Source organism: Onychostruthus taczanowskii, unplaced genomic scaffold, assembly GCF_017590055.1.
Source record: "Onychostruthus taczanowskii isolate IOZ18803 unplaced genomic scaffold, ASM1759005v1 scaffold2, whole genome shotgun sequence".
Lineage (NCBI taxonomy): Eukaryota > Metazoa > Chordata > Aves > Passeriformes > Passeridae > Onychostruthus > Onychostruthus taczanowskii.
Window position 1 is genome coordinate 2,640,824 of NW_024499239.1, and position 24,072 is coordinate 2,664,895.

The 24,072-nt window shown below is 35.9% G+C and overlaps 1 protein-coding gene across 5 annotated transcripts in view; it reads left to right on the forward strand.

Annotated features, from left to right (window-relative positions):
* The window catches only part of DLC1 (DLC1 Rho GTPase activating protein), a 245,481-nt gene that overhangs the window by 80,823 nt on the left and 140,586 nt on the right, over positions 1 to 24,072 (forward strand). For all 5 annotated transcript variants that reach the window (XM_041402661.1, XM_041402662.1, XM_041402658.1 and 2 more), the window contains 2 exons: positions 4,256 to 4,405; positions 6,933 to 7,073. In XM_041402661.1, coding sequence (XP_041258595.1) covers positions 4,256 to 4,405; positions 6,933 to 7,073 — 291 coding nt within the window. The remainder of the gene's footprint in view (positions 1 to 4,255; positions 4,406 to 6,932; positions 7,074 to 24,072) is intronic.

The following is a 24,072-nucleotide window of genomic DNA, read 5'->3' on the forward strand; positions in this document are numbered from 1 at the left end:
TTAATGCCATCTGAAGTACATAACATTAATATAAGATTTTAACTCAGTCCAGCTGGCAGATCAAGAATACCAGGCAAAACTCAGCCAGCTCTTTCCATAAAAGATTTATTTCTTTTGTGGGTACTCCAGCTTGCATTGTCAATTGTGTAAAAGTCTTTCCTCCAAAACCCAAGTTTTCCTTTTCAAAGCAATTATGAACATCTTGACACAAGAGTGTCAGGAAGGAGGTGGTGCCCTGATGGCCCTAGCAGGGGAATGTTTAGAGTGGTATATTCTCTCCCCTCCTTTACCACAGAGGTCTGCACTGGCACTGGGAGGGTCTGCTCAGTCTGGAAATCAGCAGATGCTTTCAAAGGGAGGGCCTCCAGGGAAGGGGGGAGTCACTCAATCCCCCTGAGGGTAATTAGGGAGAGCACAAACTTAGTTTTTGAGTACCATTTTTTTCTGTACAAAATTTTTGCTATGAAAATTAAAAACAGGTTTTGCGCTTGACTGTTTTCAAAAGGTGTCCTTTGCTTCAGGTCTAGTCAGCCAAAAGAGGTTTGTGGGAAAAGTGACTGCAGGAGGGACTGTGTATGTGATGTAAAACAGTGGCTAGAGGGGAAAGGCGAAAACACACTTGGAGAAATACAGGGTTTAAAACAGCAAGGAAGTGAAATGCATCCAGTTCCATTTTTCCATGCCTGGATAAAACACAATGGATATATTAAATCCAAAATTAGGTTCATACCCTTTAATTGGTTTCTTCTGTTTGAGTTGGTTAAAGTAATTGTAATGTATTGCTAGTATAGGGATGAAATTTTTGAAACCATAAATACAAAGGAGGGGGTAAGTTTTTTTCTAGAGATACTCTGATCAGTGCTGCCTTCATACAGGGTTTTTTGTTTATCGAGCGTTCAAAATAAAAATTATAACATGTGTAGAGAATGTCATATTCATAAATTGCCAGGTCTTCTCATATATTGCGCAAGGCAACTTGGTAGTAGAAAGACACACAAGCACTTGAAGACATGGGAGTACATAGTGGGAAAATGTGGTGTTATTCTTGTCAATAATGATATGTGCTCCAAATTCACAAAAGCAACTAAAAAACTGCCTAAATCTCATTTGCAGGCATGTTCTCAAAAATATTTTCATTCTATTAACATTGTTTGCTGATGATAGCAACAGGACTTGTAGACTGTTTTCCTTGTAAAAACATTTGGGGTTTTATAATTTAGGCAATAATTCAAATAATTCAAGCATCCTTCATTCTAGGAAGAGTTACAATGTTTTCTTTTCTAAACTTATGGATATATTCAAATTTAATTAGTTTCTTTATCACACCAGTGAGGATACAGATTAAAAGAAATATTGTTTTTTCCAGTTCATGACCTAAACTATTTCCTCCTTGTGTGGAGACATCTTAAAAATAAAATCTCCAGACAAATAACATATCGAGTTTGACCTACTGTTTACATTTGTTTCGCATGCCTAAATTGCCCTATGTAAATGCCTAAAGGCAGAAATTAAGGGCTGTAAGGGCTTTCTTTGACCAGACATCTAATGCCCAAGTTTTGACTTCATAATGCTAAAGGTAGGATTTCTGTAAAATTCTATAAATGTGATTTATATTTTTGCGTTCTAATTTGGAAGGTACATAACTACCAGTGGGAAATAATGTGAAAAAACTGGAAGCAAAGGAAATACTGTGTTTTCAAAAGAAAACAAATTAATTGCTAATACCTTGCTGGCTATAGATCATATCATACATCAGTAATAAAATCTCAGAATATACACAAAGGGGAGATACAGAAAAGATAGGAAGGTTATAAAGCTCTTGGAAATTCATTGGAGACTATCAAGGTTAAAACTGTCTAAACATAAATTAATCTTATAATAATATTTGTTCTGTGTGTTGTGATGAATTTCCAACTCAGGATTATCCTTTTTTATTTTATGTGTTAATTGTTTTGTATGATGCTTAGACTTGCATATATACAAATTGATAGCAAAAGAGACATTTAGTAAGTTGTAAAAGTAGAAACTATAGTAAAAACGTTAAATTTCTTATGTTGATGTGAGCATTAGCCAGAACCACAAAGTTAGGACTTCTAAACAGAAAAACTAAATTCCATAATGATAATATTATTGTTTTCTGAGAGCAGTGTTTCCCTGCAAAGCCAGCACGTAATGTCAAGCCTGAGTATCACTTTGAGCAACATTTTGCCACCTCTTCATTTCAGCAGATTCTTCTCCGGCATTCTCAATCTGCTGCATACAAAGCAAGTTTATACTGTTTTGGCAGGATGAATCAAACAATTTGCTAGGGGAAAATTCCAGATTTTTTTTTTTTTTTTTTTTTTGGTCTTTGAGTGAAATACTTCATATGTCTCTAGCCTGAGAAAAAAACAAAACCAAAACCAATCACAAAACCAATAAACTTACAACTCCCACCCAGCCAGCCATCACCACTTCCTTTGTTGTGGTGTGGCAATGAATTTCTGGTTTTTAAATCCGGTGTCAATATTAGGTTGATTAGCCTTTACAGTGGTGTATTTCCAAGCAAAACCAATAGAAATAAAAACACAGTGAGGGGACTGTGTAGGAAGCTCATTTAGTAACAGCACTGGCATCCTCTGGATGTGTAAACACTTGGCAGTCTTGCTCACCATGGAGAACATGGCCCCTGTCACAAGGGAGATCATGTCTACTGTGTTAGCAGACTCTCAGCTGCTCCACTGGGCTTTCTGTACGCATGCAGATTAGATGAAATCACTGTTCTGACATTTGTAAACCTCAGGTATCAATTTGACATCAGTTAAAATGAAGATCCATGCAGTGACAATGAATCATTTGGGAAATCATGTTTTCAGTTTGGAAGAAAGTGAAACAACCCATTTTGGTGATTTCTAAGGTATTTTGAGATTATATTCTCTCACCATCTCTCTAAACTCAGTTCAAAGTCATCAGAGGATCCTGCAAATTCAGCAACTTTTTTAGAAGCCCTTTGCATTGTACGTTGTTTGTAACTCTGCTATGGACTGACAGATTTGTATTTCTGCTTTTCTAAGATTTGGTTTACTAACCATCACCTTAACCTGAAGATCAGGTGGACTGTGGTTTATATGACTATTTTATCTATACATCTCCTTTAATTCTAGCAGGAATTATCTAATTCATGTTTTGCAATGCCTTTGAAGCAGTCTATGAAAATCCTACTAATAGAATCCTACCAAGAGAAGTCTCTGTGTAGCCTGGAAAACTATACTCTGTATACTTTAGTGATTATACAATAAGAGGCTAATTTGGACGCTTATATTGCCTACTTCTTGGCCACAATGATGCAATTGTAACATCTTTGCATCCATTTTTTGAAAAGGATTTAAAAGAAATATTGAGTTAATGGAACTTCATATTTTCTAAGTTCAAATTATGAAAATCCATACAGGAGCTAGTAGGGGTTTTCACAGTCCTGAATTTTGAGGCAGGCCAGTTATCTAACTTTTGTGTTAAATCTTTATATAAAAGGGAAAGGGAGGAACTTCTTGAGAGCATTATTTTGTCCGTCTAATCGAAGATCTTGCTTTGAGTTGCACTTTTGAGAATCTGCTCTGCCTCCTTTTTCTACAGAGTGTAGGGAAATTAGCTACATAAACTAGGTGTTTGCGGCTGTGATGTGAACACCCCCTCATCCACCTCTCTTTCCAGTCAGAGGATGTATGATGCTGTGTTCACTATTACCCTGCTGTACCTCATGTGTATGAAGAATTTCCAACTGAGAAAGAAATCTCTGCTGCAAATCAACAGAACATAGTTACACTACTGAGTTCCACAAAGAAAGAAGTTGGGGTTATCCTCAGCTGGAAAATGACCTCTTTGAACTTGTCTCCTGTTTCCATCGCAGATTAATCTTCATCATTTGTACTTGTACAATCAAGTTAATTAATTTGGGGTGAATATTTTGAGGAGTGTTTAGAATCCGAAGCTGTTTTGAAAGTATGTGTATCCAGGTAATGATGCATTTATTCCAAAAGGTTATGCTGTTAGAAAAATTAATTGCTATAAGGGATTTATATTAAACATTAATATAAAATATTTTTCCAGCAGTACATCAATACTCAGTAAGCTGGTTACAAAAAGCAGTAATTTTTTTAATCATTTCTGCTTATTCTTTAGTGTGCTTTCCTGGTAAATTAAGAAACAGAGCTTTCATAATTTAAGGTTTTCTTTCCCACTAGTACCATTTCATATTTTTGTATTTTCTGTTCAATAGGAAATAACAGAAGATCGGGATCGTTCACGACTGGATTCAATGGTGCTGTTAATTATGAAACTGGACCAGCTTGACCAGGATATTGAAAATGCTCTCAGTGCAGGCTCCTCCCCATCCAGCACCCCAACATACAAACGGAGGCATATACCTGTAATCAATTTTATTATTATTATTATTATTATTATTATTATTATTATTATTATTAAAGAAAATATTTTTTTGCTTCACCTTTTTTTTTCAGTCCTCACATTTTTCAGCTCCTTAGTTTAGAACCAAAGCTCTTTTTGTAAAGAATTTGACTTGTGTCTTGTTTTTTTTGTGTGTATGTACATGTTTTGAAGGCAATAATATTGCTATCCATTATTTCCTTTTGGCATCTTCTCATAAAGGAGAGCTTCAGAAATCCCAGATTTAAAAAAGGGAGCTCAAGATTCAGAAAATGTCTGGCTGTCTAGTTATCACCTACTGTAAAATGGAGAGTCGGTACAGGCTCAGGGTGGCACCAGTCTCAGAACATGAGTATGTGTCATTTGACATTACATAGAACTGAAAGTAAGTCTGAGCTACAGGTATTGAGGTCTTGTTTTTCTTCTAGGGGAAGGCAAAAAGTCCTTAGTCATTCTAACTAAGATTCTGAGCAGAACTTGAGTTATTTAATGTAGGGGGTTTTTTATTCGCTTAAAAGGATAATTCTTTGCTGAGAGTAATTCAAAAATGGATGGGACAGCTTACAAACCCGACTGATGCATTCTCTTTTTTTCTGTAAAATGTTTACACACGTAACTCTGAAGAACTTGAAATGGCTGATCCAAGGTATTTTTGTGCAGGCTTCTTGTTAATTTTACCCGCATGTGCTGCAGCTGTTTTTCAATTCAAGAAACCTGAGAAACACTGCCCCAAGATCTCTAGACTAGCATTTGTATTTTTTTTTTTTTTTGGCAAGTGATATTTTCTTTTAAATAACAAGGAGTTTTTCCTTCGAAAGCCAGGCTTCATTATTGCTAAGTGAGTGGTCTGTAGGTGAGAAAAGTTGTATTTCACTGTGTTTGATCAACTGAAAATTATGCAATATGTCATTTTTAGAGGAAATCACATAATTTCACTTTCCATCATCAAACATTTTCCCACTGAATATCAATGTTCTCACAGTATCTCCTTAAACACACTGATGACACAGGAAACCTGAAATACGGTGTTGACATCTGTTCTCTATATCTCACCAACACATGCCAGCACTTTAGCTAATTTCTTACAGCAATAAAGGTAGCAGAGGTTATGTGTATGAATAACCCTGCCTGATAATCAGAGGTGGTACCTGTTCCCATGCTGCAAAGCAACTCTGCAGAAAGACAGCTTGCATCAAACATGGAATATATGCTATCTATGGACAGTGATTTCCTAGGAATTTTTGAACCTTTGATTTTTGTGGACTAGAAGATCAAAAGATCTGGTTTTCAAGATATATAGGTATTGAGTTCAGTCTCACATTTATTTTATAGTAAGAAATTATTTGAATATGATGTAAAAACTTGGGTAATGCAGCAGAGATCACTGCTGCACCATGGCAGCATAGCTCTGCTAACTAGAAAGTTTTGAGAGCAGCTGTAGCCAAACTGACTGCCACAGATGCTGCTCCATGGATTTCCCAGTGCTTCACATTGCAGATGACTCACTGGCAGGAAATATCTGACTCAAATGCATGGTCCTACCGAGAGTCCAGCTTTGTCCCTAATCCCTTTTCAGAACACCACACACTCATGTACCTGGCATATAGGCACTTTCTAAATGGCAGCTTTGGCTTGACAGACCAGAGACTTAACTGGAATTAACGAATCAAAGGGTGCTGTATCTTTTCACATCCGGAGCAGAACCCCTGAGATGACTCTGCCCCAGATGACTCTGCCCCGTATTTCACCTATTCTAGGAACCTGACATAAGGAAACTGAGGCTTTGTCTGCATGGAGTTTTCTGGGATTAAGAGTTCAGGAGATATTTTTGCATCCTGTGTAGCTGTATTCATGCAGGCTGCACCTCATGTAATAATCCTGACAGTATATGGCTGGTTCTACACATAGCCAGTGTCACAATTTATCTGCAAACAGTATAATCCCTTGCCCTCACCCTATGCAGTAAATCAAGCATGTGCTAAATTTTTACTTCCTCGACAATAAAACATACTGTATATCTTCTTTTTATTCTCAGAGAGAGGAATGTAATCACTGTCATTAAAAGTAAGGGCATTTTAACCAGAAATGGTATTTGGCTGATGAGTGTCTGGTGATTAAAAAAAACCTGAGGAGCTGTACCTCTGAATTGTATAAACTGCTGGAGGGTGAAGTCATTTCATCTGCGTAATGGCTTACAGATGTTCACTAGCTTGCAGTGCTGCAGAGACAGAAGGTGGGAGCACACAGGAAATACTGAATATCAGAGAAAAATGTCAAACTTCCGCATCCCTTAACTGATTTTTCTTACCTTGCATTCTACCGTTTAGCTTTGATGTTAGAAGTGATTTATAATTTCAGAACAGCAACTAATGCAAATCACCACATTGAAGAGACAGCAAACATATGTATTTACATGAGCTTACCTAAATATTTCCAGTATTTAGCAGAAATATGATTTTATTTCACATTTATGCACATTTACTAAAGAGACTTGCAAAATTTTTCTACAGGATGTTGAATCTGGTTCTGAAAGTGGAGTGGATGTTGCCTCAGTAAATCACTCACAGACCAACTTGTCTTCTAATATCCATGCTCCTGACCTAGCATCTCCCTCTTCAGTAGCCAGCTCTGGAGCTAAACCAAAGGCTGGGGTGAGTACAAAGGTTGTATTTTTTTAAACTTCTCTCATGATTCCAGATTGGAAGTGAAATAAAAAATATTATGCTATTCATTACTTGGATTGTACAACAGAATGTGTGTGACACTGAGGAAAAAAATTAAAGTGGTCTTAAAGGGCCATTTTAGTGGCAAACAATACAAGAAGTTTCACATTTAAAAGCACACTATTAGCTGCTGATGATTACAATAAGCTGCGTTTTTATATGAGAAAATAATTTAAGGGAGCTATGCTATTTAGGAAGGTAAGTTTTTCTGAAGTGGTATCACTCAGAACATTTCCTAAATCTCATGAAGGATGCTGCCACAGGAAAATTGTGGCTGATTTATGATATCCAAACCCAGTCATCCTGGTCCTCTTGAAGGTACCTACTACCCTACTGATCTGAGAGTGTCATTCTAAGGCAAAATTTGGCCAGTGATTCCAGATGCTTCCTTAGGACCAGAGGGGAACCTCTGAGCCAGCAGATACTTTGCAGTTCCCAGTGCATGCTAGGTGGTGAGGAAAGGCTGGCCTGAGAGCTCAGATATGGCAAGGAACCTCCTTCTATATTCATTCGTAGATGGTTCTTTCTTTTGCTGTTTTCTATCTTTTGAAGAACTCTTCTTCATAATGGTTCAGCCATCAGTGGGTGCAGAAATGCTCAGATGTCCTAGAAACTCCTGGTATACTATCTGCTCCCTCTTGAATTTGCTGTTTACACTGCCTCAAGAAGCACAGAAACATAGATTTCTAAGTTTTGCCTATGCTGAAAAGTCTTTGCATAACTCCTACTCCGTCTGTTCACTTATTGAAATGTTTCTGGTTACCAGACCAGCAGAAAATCTAGGATAAAATATTAAAAGAAAAAAGTGTAGTTAGCATAAATATATGTTTAGAACAAGTCTATAAAAAGTAAAATAGAAGCCACCTGCCACTTACACTACAATAATAGCAAGTTAATTAATGCCTTTGATTGTGGCTAACAGAAGTTCTAATAAACATTTACATTTGGGATTGTTCACTTGTACAAAAATAAATTCACTTGTAATTTATCATCAGTGCATAACTATAGCAAATAGAGGGTTCTGCACTCTGTCACTGCATACGTAGCTGCACAAATTCTCAAATAAGTACATATGTTATTCAGGAAGGTAGGTAATATCCCATTTTACCAGACCCTGAGAAGCACACAGAAATTTTTTCGCTTTTTAAGGTATTAAATGTCCCTTTTAAATTTCGGTTCCTCTGCTAGTATTTGGAGAACTCTTGACACCTGGCTTTGCAGAAGTGTGGGTCACTTCCTGGGAGTTAGATATTATGTGTTAATTCAGCTTCAGCAAGTATTCTTCTGACTTTTGCTGTGATTAATATATCATGCTAAACATATATGAAAATCTTCTTTTACTATATATTTTTATAATTTTTTATAAGTGTAGTTTTTTGAGTGTGGGGAATTTTTTGTTTTGTTTTTGTTTTTCTAGTTTTGATTTGGATTTTGTTTGGGGATTATCTTGTCAGACTAGCTATAGGAATAAAATTATTCTGCACTTGAAACTCAGTGGGCTACTTTTTAACAGTGGTAGTGGACTGTTCCAAAGACTTTACTCCCTTTTTGGAGTTTGTAACTGCTGATCTCCAAGGATTCCAGATGCTTAGTCTCCAAGGACAACTTCTTTTGTTGTGTTTATTAATAGTATGTAAACAGGAGTGCAAGGGTGATTAGTTATATTATGGAATGATTTGTGGTATTTTTAAACAAACTATAGCAAACAGTTGACTGCATTAAAGTCAGACTGTAAAGTTAAACACCGCATCATATGCAGACCTGGGTAGTGGGAATACAAGGCATGGCAGGAAGACATGAATTTGGATGTAGTTCCTGATAAAAAACTTGTAAAGGATATTAACTACACAGGATATAGCTCATAGATAGAAAATTTGTGTATAGAAAATTTGTGTACAGACAAACCACATTCATTCATGTTCATTCAGCATTCTACGGATTTAAACCAAGCAATTTCAAACAGTGTGACAATGTGTTGGGATATCCATAAGCATAATTTGGTTTGATAGTCCTAGTGGAAATGATTCACTCCTTGGTTTGTGGAATGCAGGATATTTTAAATTTTCATGAGAATGTTTTATAAAATGTTAAACAAGAATTTCATTTAAAATACAGTGCCAATTAGAATATTCTATGCAAATAAATAATAAATATTATTTTAAATAAAATTAAGGTTATGTGTATATATTTTCATGCACGAGTTGTTTAACATTTTGTGAAGGTTTACTTCTGGATAGTCAAACCCATTCTTGTCAGTGTGACTGCCTGTGTACAGTCCATAACCAAAAGTGTAAGGACACACCTGCATGCTCACACACACAGAGAACTCCTTACTGAATATAGGCATGAGAAGGAAAAACAGGATTCTCCAGAGAGCAGTGTGGAAAGGCTTCTCTATTACTCTGCAGGGTGAAGCATGAAGGCCTTTGATATGCAGATGTACTTGGTATTTTGGGCTTATGAGAAGCATACAGCTGAATAACCTCCATCCTAAGTTTAGGATGTCGCTGTTGTATCTCATGGTCAGGGTGAAATAGCATCATGTGACCAATAGGGTGTTTGAGCCACAAATTGTACATGTCTGAAAAGGTGTTTATATGGACAGTGAAAATAAGGATTTATGTGACTGAATACATAGTTTAGGATGGGATAGTAAGAAATGGTTTTGGCATCCTCATGTTACTTACGTTTACAGAGAAAAAAAAATTCATGCTGCTATAATTAGCACATCTTTATGTTTTGGGGGTTTATTAATCAAGCTCCAAAACAAACAAAATTTTTTTTATATATTAACATTGAGGATATATACTTGGCTAGCACTAATCACATAAGAGTTGAAATAAGTCTAAAAAAATAAGAAATCAACAGTCTTTTGCCCCAGTGGCCATGAGAAACACTGGAAAAAGAGAGTGCCTTGTCTGGATTTGGAGAGAAAGGAATGTAAATATTCCACATGCCATTGCCTTCTACAAACCAATGCTATACATTAAGACAATTAAAATATCCTTAACAATAAAGACCTGAAATTATTTATTTTTAAATGTGGTTTTATTATTATAGAAACAATATGGGACTACAGTACTTAAAATATGTTTTAATGACTAAAGCCAAGTTACCATATCCTTCTCCAATGCCCAGTTAAAAGCTAAGCAGTTAAGGAAAACTTGAATCAATTATTATTGTCCTTTTTTTTTTACTTCCTCTGTACAAAATATTGGCTAAAGGACAACAGCAACTAAGGCCTAAAAGTTGTGATGTTGTGGCCAAAATTTTGTCCTTGAACATCTGCTCTGCAAAGCCTGTTTATTTTCTGTTCAGGTGAAAAAAATACAAGCCATGATTATTTTCTACTTCTTGTCTTGGCAGTCTTGTCCCTCCCTGCTTCAACAGTGTCCAAGTTAACCTTAATCACACTGTACAAAGGTAATCAGGCATCCATTATCACCAGAATTGCTGGTACCTAGGAACAGATTGTTTTTCAGATTAGCTGTAATGACTCATTTAAGATGCATTCAATTCTCAGAGTGATTTAAGACATCAGTTATGCCTGCAAGTATAAAATTACCTAGTCTGGCTGAGCACTGGAATGGGCTTCAGGCTGCTGGTATCCCTGAAGCCTCGGATGAGCGCAGCAGTCCACTTTCACAAATTTTGTTACTGGATTGAGGCAAAAACCTGTATTATCTAGATGACAGATTTGCAAACTTTTAATTTATATACACTAAAATAATTTAACCAAATGTGCTTTTGATTCATAATCATGTTTTTTTTTTTAAATTTGAGCCTTTTAAAGAAAGCCAAATCATTTCGTGAAAAATAATTTTGAGATTTGTAGATTAAGAAAGAGTTCAAGTTTCTTGCTACTTAACTACACTTATTTTTAATTATGAAAGAAAATAAAATTTATTGTAAGTACAAGGAAACCTTTATTTAAAATTAAATATTAATGACAAAGAATTATCAAATTATTCCAAGGGTTTGAAATGTTTACATTTTCTACTGCATTAGTTTATATAGTACATTCAGTGAACTGTGAGGTACGCAAACACATACAGAATATGTCAGTGCATTTGTGCAAATCTTTAGCAGTCGGTCATGCAATTTGAAAGGTGATAGATTGTCATCTCTGTATTATAATTTTATGTTACATTTGTTTATTTATCAAAGTCCTCATATAACTTTTCTAAATTTTGCTGCCATTATAGTATTCCTTGAATTCTTATTTTATTCAGTTAAAACTGAAAGTTAATCTGGTAAGCATCAGGGAGAAAGATCCTTACTGTGTAGCATTAATTCAAATACTGTTTCTTTAGAACTTGATTATTTTTATGAATACAAGATGAGAAAATTCTTCCCAGGACCTGATCAATTTGATTAATTTAGTATTGACTTTCATATCTATGTTTAAAAGAAAATGTTTTAGAAAACAAGGTAAAGGAATTAATTATGAAATTAATATTTCACACAATCACAATTTAATTTGAATTCTAACAACCTGTTATTTTACCCTACAAAAAGTAAACTACCATGAAGTTACATTTGCCAATCATGTATAAGAAAACAGCAGGATTATACTGTATTTGTTATATGAACGTCTCAAAAATTTTCTTTGACTCTGTCTTGTTCCCCAAAGGAATCTGTATTCTGTTTTAAGTATCTCTTCCTATATTATTTCTAAGTGTACTTACTTTGTCTTGAATGAAATGACAGAGCTTTTTGTGCTGTGGAGCCTTTTAAGCACTGTAAATCTTAAAAGGTTAGCCCTTTTTGCGGGGGGTGGGTTTTTTGTTGTTGTTTGTTGGTTGTTTGGGGTTTTTTTCGTTTTTTTTTTGCCATGACCCAGCTACTCCTACAATTTGAAGCAAAATCACTGAATCCAGTTATGACACCCTTGACAGGTGTCACCTTTGCTTTGGTCAGGGACAGTCTCTCTCTCTGTCTCTCCCACTTTTTCTCTCCCTCAATATTGAATCCTGAGTGTCCAGTGTAAATTCACAATGCAATGAAAGGTTTTCAATTTTGTACAGGTACAGCATGACCCGGAAATCTATGTATTAGGCTACCTGCTCCCGCTCCCAAGTTCAATCCCAACAACATATTGGTAATATAAATAAATACCCAGCTTCTGAAGTGCTAAGCATGAAGACTTCTGAGACTTTCCAAGATGTCAAGTTGTACATTTACATTCCTGTCTCTTCTTGCAACTTGTTTATAGCAGCTATGCTTATATACTGGGGTATTTTCTTGTGTTTTCTGCCTTTTGTAGAGTTGCTGACACTGTCTTCAACACTGTCCCCATCTGGTTGTTTTTGATAATAATTTTTTTATAAACTGAAGAAAAAGTTTATGACTTCTTCAGCTGTAACATCACTAATTGTGCTGTTAGAAATGTAAAGTACATTTTTTCACTGTCTGCTGCCACCTGGTGTCTTGTACTTTTAGATGAGGGGCACTGCACAGGGGACATCAAGCACCTGGACATAGGCAGATAAGTTTTTACAGAATTAGGGCATTATGCCATAGTTAAAAGGTTTAATGATCAAAATTAATTACCATAGTCTAATTTTAGTTTATATTTAGAAATTACATATTGCAACTTTGATAACAAAATGCTTTGACTGAAGAAAAAAAGCTGTAAATGAAAATTTCTAGGTCACTTATTGACTTAGAAGTTGTTCCCAAAGCAATGTTTATATTGGAAAAGTAAAGAAATATGCAGACATCAACTTGCAAGTGGGTAAAAAGGATTTTTTTATCTACTACACATGGATAAAATAACCTGTTTAGTTATTTGCACCTCTTTCCAGCAAATAGATGCTTTTCATGATGACATACAGATAAGTCTCCTGGCAGCCTTGTCTCCTTCCAGTGGTTTGTGGATATGCCTAAGTTGTCTCATCTAATGGAATCTTCCAGGTGCAAATTATGAGCAAACGACTTCTTCTAAAAGCTATTTCTAACCATTAGGTTAAAGGGTTAACTTAAATATTAGGGTGATGGTAACAGTGAGAGAACATTGATGTTCCCTTGGTTTAAGACAAAGAGCCTAAAGAACTTAAGAACTTTCTAAAACACAGCAAATAACAAATTGTAGATGAACCTGCATTAACACTATGATGAATACTCTGTTTTATCACACACAGTCTGATTTTGCAGACCAGCATTGTTGAGGACAGGGATTCAGCCTCCTGCACTAGGTATAAACTTGAGAAGGAAGAAAGTAAAACTATGCTGTATATAAACTTAGTGGCATTTGCACTTTAAAAAAAATGCGGAGACTATTCTTCATCAATAAACCTTTTCCTCTTGTGAAATCAACAGTAGAAGGTTCAGTTTCTCTAGACATGGTAGGTTTGATAGAATGTCAGGATATCAGCATTTTTTTTAGTTAAACAGCCCTCATCTGAAACTGGTCAAGCCTAAATTTTAGAGAGTTTGCTGAGCTTTACTTTCCATGACAATACATTCTGAATGCCAGACACTACATGAAATGTTCCCATTTGTTGTCCAATTTTAATGCCTGATAAGTTTAGTTCAAGTCTGTCTTTTGTGGTCTTCCATATGGATTGAGTTGAATCCCTACCAAGCTTCCTTTTTTTTCCTTGAAGTTGCTTAAATGTGTTTAACTGTATGTCAGTATGAAATTTTAATTATTTTTCAGCACCTGCCAAGAAAAGCATACATGACATTTATATCACCAGGATTTTTTTAAAAATACTTTGTAAATTTTCCCTCTCAGTATGTAATCTATATAGTGCATGTCTGCATTGAAGAATTTCAATTCTGAGATGGACTACGGCATTCTTGTTGCATGCATGTGGAAAGATGGGCAAAATTATTAAATAATTTTCAATGAGAAGGCTGTGAGTGCAAAATTGCTGCAATTTATGTAAATTGCTTATTAATGTCAGTGGCATTAAGAATTTATTTATCTGAAGAAAAACAAAATCCACTAAGCACTGAAAAGTTTTATTAATGATTTGTTGTTGTTTAAATTGCTGTAATGCAGAGGTGTATATATCTGTATGGAATTGCATTATTTTTAGTATCAGCCAACACTTGCAATAATGATCACCACAGAAGATGGTGATTGGAAAGGTGAGGTACACAGCAAGTAATCACTACTTCTTAAAAACAAGGGACAATATTTTCAATGATTAAATCTGTGAACATTACTGATATTTTGGAATTCAAAAGTAAATTGATTTCAAAATGTGCTTAGGCATTTTTCTGGGAAAAAATTTATAACCCATCAAAACAACAGATGGTGCACGTTATCAGCACAGGCTTCACATGACTGTCAGTCATGAAATGAAGTCCTAATGCAGGATTTGCGTTTCACTCAAGAATCACAGTTTGTCATTGGGATTTCCATGTTTTTGTACACATCCTCTAGTCTTCTGCAGGTCTGGGGAGAGGAAAGTAGCCTGGATGGATCCAATACAGCCACAGACATGATCTGAACCACTGACAGCTGTACATGGAAGCCCTTACTGGGCTATTTCTCTTACATGGAAGCTGTTTCTCTTGCACTGAATTTTATCTCAACATAAGTCCTAGTGACACATGCCTTCTTTCTTTCATGCCTGATGGAGCCTTTCACAGCAAGTAACAAATGCCAAACATTTCTAGGAAACTGTTGAAAAGAAGGAATCTGAAATTTCCTGTTAAAATTGTACTGAGATATATTGCATCAGTTATTACATCTGTACATCTCACATTTTGTTTAGAATTCTGCCTCTTTGAAAGGAAACAATTGGTGGATATGATGGGGAATTAATTATGCCATAGCATAAGGATTTTAATGATAAAATTCCTTAAATCAGCATTGAAGATCTGTGCCAAAATGAGAAAAAAATGTTCTAGGTGAAAGCCTTTCATAAACACTGTAGAAAAAGAAGTATGCATACATTTGTGACTGTTTCCATCCTGTTCCGTGGTAACTCAAGATAGCTTCAAAATCACCTGGAGTAGGCTTTCAGAAAAGGTCAGTAGGTCCTCTTGCTGGACAATATGAAGGGATGGAAAGCAAGAGAACTTGAAGACTTGGTACAGAAAGTTAGGTTACAAATTTAGTGGGAACTGGGGATAAAGGGCTTTAAAGCTATGAAAAAACGAACTTTTTGCCAGCAGACCAATAAGTGACAAAAGGCTACAACTTCATGCAACGCAACAGTGTTGCACAGGACTTTCAGCTGGGACAAACTTGTTAGAAGCTGAATTGTTTGTTACCTCATAATTAACCAAGGACACCTTTCATTTTAATTTTGGATTGCTCTATGAAGAAATCTATTGTATCTCTATCAGACTCTGTGAGTACTTATTACATCTCCAAGGACTTAGATCATTGGGAGAGAAGTAGTCAAACTAAACAGCATGGATTTAAGACCATCTTGTGACTGAGAGCCTTTACCTTACCCCTCAGCAATTCAGGAGAGCAGAAAAATCAGAGTTTTTTGAAGATGGAAAAAATAGTGTCATTTCAGGAGTTCATTTTTATGTAATGCTTAGGTTCAGTGGTGGTGTTGCTTTCTGTCTCCTCCTTTGTGTGATTCGAGGAGGGGGTTCAAACCACCCAGCTGTCCCATGCAGTACTGCCATGTAAAGTAGGTGAGATACACAATGACAGGAGGCACTCATATCTGAGCTGCCAAAAAATTACTGAGAAACCTACTGCTTTGAGTATCTGCTGTGCTAATATCCAATGTGATAACTTATTAGTGACCATTTAAATGAATATTAAAAAAGTTGTCTCAACAAGATAGGAATTGTTCTATTTATTATAGTGTTACTGTAACTCTGTTTTTAAATAATCCTCTATTATTCATTTCCAAAAGTCTGGTGCTTGATGGGATTTTGGCCTATGTTGAGATGTTATGAAATTTAAATCCCTTTTGGCATAGTTGTATATATAAAAACAGGAAAGATCAGAATTATTTTAAAACTATTATTTACTTTAACTTAACTATGCTCCTGAATCATTAAAGTGTCTTTTTTTCCTGTTTCTTCTTTTTGGTTTTTTTTTCCCTTTTTCCTTTTTTGGTTTCTTCTTTCTTCTGCTTTCTTCTTATTTTTTCTTCTTTCTTCTTCATTCTTTCTTTTCCTTCTTCCTTTATTCTCTGTCTTCTATTTTTTTTTCATTTTCTTCTGTATTCCTTCTGTTTTATTCGCATTTTCCAACTTTCTGATTTTTACTCTGGCTCTGCATCTTGCCTAAAGTCACTATAGCTACTTACACCAAATTGTACCCACCCTGCTCCAAAGTACTGTTTGCTTCCTGCACGGCTGTCTTTCACCAGATCACTCCCAATAAGGTCGCTGGAATGGTTGTGCAGCCATGGTCTTGCTCATTTCTGTAAGCATCTGAATTTCTTCTCCTCTAATATACAGCTGGACAACAAGTCCACCTGTGAATTGAACAAGGCAGAATATTGGCACTTAGTGCAAAGATAGGTATTTGGTGTTTTCTGAAAACCAGTGCCCCTGAGGGACAAGTACATCACTAATAATTGTTTACACTGCCAGTCTTGCTAGTGTTGAATTCAGACTCCATAAATTCACATCTCTGCTTGCAGTTGTGGTTAGTTTAAGTGTGATTTGGGGGAAGGAGAGGGGGAGGGGAATAATGTGTAATTAGCTGAAGAGAGAATATGCAAAACCTCAAGAAAAGCTGTATTAAAGGGGAAAGAAACAATGTAATATGTAAATATGTCTTTTGTGAGAATTTCCTGTGTTTTATCTAAGAAAGAATTTCAGGCTTGAGTCCAAGGCAAATAAAGGAGCACAGAAAGAAGGAATAAAGACAGAATTTGAGTAAGAAAAACAGTGACAACAGTTTAATCTTTCTGCCAGTAGATGGAGAGCACAGGAAAGTAGAAGCTCACATAAAGAACTCACATAAAGAAAGACGGAAAAACCTTGCATCAGCTTCTTTAAGGGAGTGATAGATGAAAGAAGAAAAAAGCAAGAAGCAGGGTGGGGGGAGGGAACAGATTGTAAACAAGGAGGAAACTGGGGGAAAAAATGGATTCTGAAAAGTAAAGAGGAAATGACAATTCCTAAAGTGTCCGCTCAGCTTGGTCAAATCAGTTTGTTGGCAGTGAATAAATAATTAGCTTCTCTTATGCCTTGTACGCAGTATTTTTTACTTCTGGAACATGGTTTGAAAACGTGGCATGAATAGTTTGCATTACTGAAATTGAATAAATCCATGTCTGCCTTTTCAAGTACTTTTCCAGACACAGACATGCTGTGAGTGACATCATGGAAAACCTTTTCTTTTTGTCCTTTGCATATACCTCTCTTATAAGGAATTTTCTTCCTCCTGACTTCTCCTTCTTCCTGTCTCTCTGTCTTCCATTTCTCACTTCTTGCTTGCTTACTTTCCTCTTTTCCTTTTCTTGTCTTTCCTTTTTTCTTTTTTCTTTTTTTTTAATTTTTTTTTTTTTTTTTGGACTTCAAAGCTAGGGTGGAAGCAAGGAATTTGGTTAGCTCTCTGTTTAATAGTTGAAAGAGCGTGGTTTGGGGTTTTTTAATGCACAAAATTCCTCTCAGTGAGACATGCCACACATTCTGATCTCTCCCCTTCAGGCAGTTACACACTATTAAATATGGGGTTGGAAATGACACGTGTCTGGAAATACAGAAATGAAACAACCTTCCACTTTCTGCACTGCACTATACAATGAAGGTGTTGTAAATTGTTAATTGAATGGCATGGGCTTCTAGTTAGTGGGGCTTTCTATAAATAGAAACTCTGCATTCCAGTGTGTTGCCACTTTTTTATTTTCTTCAAACCAACTGAAGAACCCTTCTATGTTACACAGAGATTAGCAAAGTTTTATTTTGTAAAATACATAGTTTGTGCTCTGAAAGTTTGTTCTAGTTACCTTCTCTTACCAAGCTGTCTTTATGACATTTTTGTACTATCCTTGTTTTAAAAGAGAAGAAAAATCCAGACAACCCGTAATGGTACTTGATATTCTCTGTATCCTACCACCCAATAAATGGTGAAATATGATTACTGTATTTTAAATAATACTCCACATATTACATAGAAAATAATAGTAAAGTATTGCTGTGAAGAATACAGAAAGGAAAGCATGTTACTTCTTGAGATGGAAAGATGGGAGATCCTTTGACAGCCCGAAGTTCTTCTGAAGTTTTGGATTCCCACTCTGAGACAATATTGTCTATATGTGAATGGCACTGGACTGGGAAGTTTATTCTCCCACAGCAGTTTGATAGGTGACAGAAAACTGCACCATGGGAGACATTTAGTGAGGAATTACAGACCTTTGAGTCTGCAATGTGAAACTGAAGTACAGTTTAATTTCATAGAAGGAAGTGGAGTAGATGATGGAATTAATCACTCAGTAGTGTGTGATCCTGCACTTTCTTTGCAAACGCACTTTCTTTACAAAGCCATCACTCCTAGTCCAGCACATCTTAACTGCAGTGCTATAGTCCTAGGAGTATGAACAGAGTTTACTAGTATCAATGAGAAAATGCAAGATTACGTGGGATTAAATATACAGTTCCTCTGAAATGTGATGAGTTTTAAAACAAGATTGACTGAGATAGGTGTCCTTGGAAGACTGATTGAACTTTCATTAAGCAAAAATTTAAATTTAAAATATTTAATATTTAAAATTCAGAAATTTCTGCTATTAAATTCAACAATTCAGTATCTGATTGGAGAATCCACAGGGTGATAGAGTTAAGGCAGATAGAAAAAAACATCACAGAAAGTGATAGAGCCAATTTCATATCCAGCTTTCAAACCATTCAAACAGAACTGTGTTGGCTCATTGTAGAGGCTTGTTACACAGTCACTTGCAATTTGTCTAATTCTACTTTTGCCATTTTGCCAATACAAAAGCAATTCAAGAAAGATCTAGTTTTGCTGTTGCCAGCACTGAATGATGTTTCAACATGCTTAGGGATTTCAGGGTTTTTTAAAACCTCTATCTTTAGGAAAGGGAAAAAAATCCTTAACAGGTTTTGCATGTAGTTTAGCACATCCTGTGGATAATGTCTTGGAAATACAAAAATTACAGGGGAAAAAAATTAGAGCACATGAATTCTATATAAGGAAAAGACAGACCTTTTTTTTTTTTTCTCTAATTCAAAGAACCTATCTACCTAGAAGCCATTCTGCACTTCAGGAAGATATGTGATTCTCAAACATTGTGAAAATATTGCCAAGAAATAAAGGAATTTGGGGATTTATATGTTCTCTTCCTTGCACTTTTAATAAAGAATAATTTATAATTTCTTCCAAGAACCTAAGTTCTGCCTTGAAAGCATAAAATTTTTAGAAGTCTAGTTAAGTTTATGCTAAAAAGTTCTCTTCTGTAAGCAACATAAATGTTTGGGAGTCAATGGGATTAGACTTGCAAGTACTTCCAAAAGTATGTTGCTCTTTTGCTCTTTTTCTTTTCATGTCCCAAAGCTATTTGCACTTTTCTGAAGGAACAAATTCCCTTCATCCATCTGAACGTAACACACAGTACTGAATTCAGAACATATTTTTTTTAGTCATGGGCTGAATTTTGTGCGTACATAGAATGCAGGTAGTTTTTCCAAAGTGCTGCCACAGAGAATCTCTGATAATTTTCCCTAGTCTCACATGATATTTATACCTCCTTTTTAATATATTTATGCAGAATTTTCTTTTTTTTTTTTTTTTCCTTTTTTTACCTTTTTTTTTCCTGATGGGTCCTTTGACACACCTATTGGAAAATGTTTAGCTGATAGATGAGATTATTTGCCAAAGGAATTTTGAAGACCAAGAACTTTTGCAGAGCAGGACCTTGAGTCACTGAGACAGAACCGATATGTCTTGTAACCTTATTCAGAATTTCACAATCCTTGCTAAACTGCAAGATAAGGGCCAAAGGCAACAAACCAGCAGGAGCCAACTCAGAATGTGCCAAAGTTCATAGAACAGTTGCTTCAGGCTAAAGTTTGTTGACCCTTAATCACTGGGGGTCATCAGTGGTTCTGCTGCAGGGCCCTGCAGAACGTGAGTCCCATCAGATCTCCGGCTGCTCCTGCCCCGGCTGCCGGTGCGCCGAGAAAAAGCCGGGACACGAGAATTCCACGGCAGCACTCCCTCAGTGCCTGCCCGCAAGAATGCTTTTCTGGGTTACCATCCTTCCCTAACGCACGTGTCTTCTAATTCTAAACTTCCTTAATCTCTTGCAAGTGGTGTAGGTGGGGTTAATCACAGCACAGGCTAAAGATTCCTTCCAGTTAACATACCTTGTATGCTTTAGGTACTGTGTTTTGTCACTGATTGGTATTAATGTAAGCACATACGCACACAGTTTAAGTTTTGAATCATTTTTTGTTAAGTCACAGTGAAAACATTGTTGAGAAATGCCCTTTCTCTGTTAAGTCTCTTTTGACTTTTAGTATTACCTTCAGCAACTGCACTACACCGTATGTTACATTGCTGCAAAATCCTGTGAAAGACTGTAGAGAAACAACTGGTATTTCACATTCTAATGTTGCAACAAATTCAGCATGCAAGCATGCACTGACAAAAAATGTTATTTGGTCTTGTGGTCTGTAACAAGATACCCAGTAGTAGCTACTAAAGAGTAAATGTAGCAATGATGCCATTCATGATATAATAAAATCTTTAATGCTTATTTTTATGAGCTGTAATACATATTTGGACAGTTCATAATTTTTTTTGCAAATATAATCTTTATGACAGTGATAGAGCTTTAGAAGTCATCTCATTACTGCAAGATAAAGGCATTTCAGTATGGTCCTTGAAGAACATAAATTGCATTAAAAAGTTCTTCAAAAGCTCCAGAATTGTCAGTGATTCTCATAATCCTTTTATATATGACAGCAGAAAAAGAGAAAGAGGCATAAGGGCATATTGACACCTGGAGCAGCAGTGGGCTGAAGGGGATGAATATTTTGGAAATTATGATCCTCTTTAGGAGGAAAGTGGAAATGGGGAAATGAGAAGGATAACAGCAGTTGATGTTTCACTAAAAATTAAAAGATGATGAAACAGTTAATGAAGGAAAAACACCACAATATTCTAATCAAAAAATATTCAATATTTTGTAATGTTCAGGATTATGAGAGCCTAGATGCTTCAGAAAAATACTCATAGGGTAAGATTCACAATTGTGGGAAAAGCCAAAACACAGGAAGCTGTAATCCTTCACACTTTTCCTCATGAGGGTCATGCCCACATACATCAGCAAAGCTTTCTCATTGACTGTTCCAAGTGCTTTCAGTACTGTACTCTTTTGCTGGAGTATCTGAAAATGTTTGATATCAGTCAAGATCGCAGTGTTCCCAGAATAATTAGAATGTTATTTATATGACACAAATTATAATTTTCCTTGTACTCCCACATCAGTGTGAATGAGGATTGTTGCTTTATGCTGGTTACATTCCTTCTGGTGTATGGGTAGTTCTTCTGCCCTCTTTGTACAGGATCTTGCACAATGAGGTTGTGGTCCCAGTCTGTGGCTTTTGAGTGCTTCAGTAATACAAATAATGTTGTCAGTACTTAAAATGCATTTGTGAAGTGTAATCATGTCTGATCTCAATGAGAACTAAAGCAAAAATACAGCAGGCTACCAATATCACCATTATTCTTATTTTTTTCAATTGCTGCAAGTATAGTGTTTAATTTCAGTAACTGTCCTATTTCAAGAAGATTTCAGTCTAAAGACCAAGGTAAGGCAGCTCACGCTAGGAGACAGACCAAAAAAATCACAGAACTGTTAATGAGTAAAACATTTTTAAAAACGCTCTCTCATTATCTTGTCTTCAAACAACAGTGGGCTAGGGGCAGCATTTGACATGGGAAGGAACACTTATAAATCTTTGGGGACATAATTGCTGGATGCAATGAATGACTGTATTGGACAAAATAAGCCAGTGAACAAAGCATCTATGAGCATGTTTTTGATCCTGGATAAAAGGCACACTGTGAGAAAGAAACAAATAAGCATGGTCACAGGCTTTGTCAGAGTTCAGAACAGAAGCAGGGAATAAAACAATAGCAATGAAGGTACGGACTGGACTATGCTAGGTGAAATATGAAGGTGATATGAAGGTGATGATTGTTAATATTCATCTGAAATTGGTGGGTGTTGACTATCTCTACAAATGAGAATCAGAACAGTTTTAGACAGCAGATACAATGAATAACTTATATTTAATGTTATGGAAATGGCATAAATATATATAAAAGCATCGTTTGAGAAATACATGTATTATGTAGCTATGATGGGAAAGTGTATATGAAGAATTAGGTTAAAAGTTTAAATGCAAGTCTTTTTATTGATGGATTGAGGAATTTATTTTAAAAAAGTCTGCACTTAATTTTTCCTAGTTTTAAGAGTTTTTTTAAAGATTCCCTCTCCAGCAATTAAAGAGTCAATTTTTTTCATTTATCTATGTGAATAAATTATACCTTTATCTTCTTCCACATTGCTGTCATCTTCTAGCAGATAGCCTTTAAGATTTACTTGGAAAAAAACCCCTCAAATTTGCATTTTGTGCTGTCTGGTGATCTTACAGTACTATTAGCAAATTATATCCCAAAAATGCTATCAATATCACCTTTCAAAATGAGAAATTGGCTCATTTCTTCCCACTGGTAAATCACCTTCCTGTGTGAATGCACATGGAATATGCAACTTCCATAAAATGCATGGTAAATTCTTTCCTAATTCCTGTTGAGGTCTGTGTGGTTATCTGAAGTTCCCACAGAAGTTGTATGAGCTACTAAATCTCTTCTTACTGTTTTCAGTGAATTCTAATAGCTAGAATTAAAGTAGTAATCACACAGTTACTGTTTTTGTCCCGTGGGTTTTGTATGTGCATGTATGAAATTCCCACTCCTGCAAGCATTGGTGCAGGTCAGCTATAATGTCCAGCACTGGGAGCTCTGGTGTTTACCAAGCCTTTCATTCCCACCTCTTCAACAAACACATCTGCTCTGTCAGTTTCTAGATACTCTGGAATTTACTTTCTCTCAGCTAAATAAGATTTTCCCAAGTAGTGCAGCTGTCCTTCCACTAAAAGGCAGTACCTGAGGAAAATTTTACCAGTTCTGCCTGTCAGTCTCCCAAGTCTTGGCCCCATCAGCTGTTCATTAAAACCATACTGATCCCACTGTGCTAGAGAGCTGTGTTCCTCACCTGCAGGAGGAATTCATCCAAATGAGAGAGACATTTCTTTGTAGGATTCCTGCTCCACTGCCTATTTCATTTTGGACTAAAATTATTTTTAAAGATTTTGGTAATTTCATTTATAGGTAATAGATAAGTTGTTAACACCAAAGTTTGTATAACACATAGAAAATAATTCCATGTAATAAGATCTTAAATTACTTTGAGAAAATTACTTTCAAGTAGAATAGTAGAATCATTAATGCTGATCATCTAAGACGCAACTGTGAATCTAACACTGCAAGTTCCCCCACTAAACCATGTACCCAAACACTACATCTATATGTTTTTTGAACACTACAGGCGTGGTAGCTCCACACTTCCCTCAGCATCCTGTTCAAATGCTTGACCACACTTTCAGTGTGGATTTTTTTTTCCTTTTCTTCAATCTAAACCTCCCTTGATGCAACTTGAGGCCATTTCTTCCCATCCCATTGCTTGTTATTGGGGAGAAAAGGCTGATCCCCACCTTGCTACAGCCCCGCTTCAGGTAGTTTTTGTGTCAGAAGCTGTATGTTACTAGGTATTTTAAAAATAGGTACAAGATTTCTTTTAAACTGGTTCTTCTAACTAAGCACTACAAAGGCCAATTAATTGTTTTATTACTCCTTTCTATAGCTGGCAGCAGGAAATTTACTTTGTCTTGTTGGATTAGGTGACAGAAGTCTTTCTGAGAATGAAGTGGCTCAACACTTTGCTTCCTTCTCACA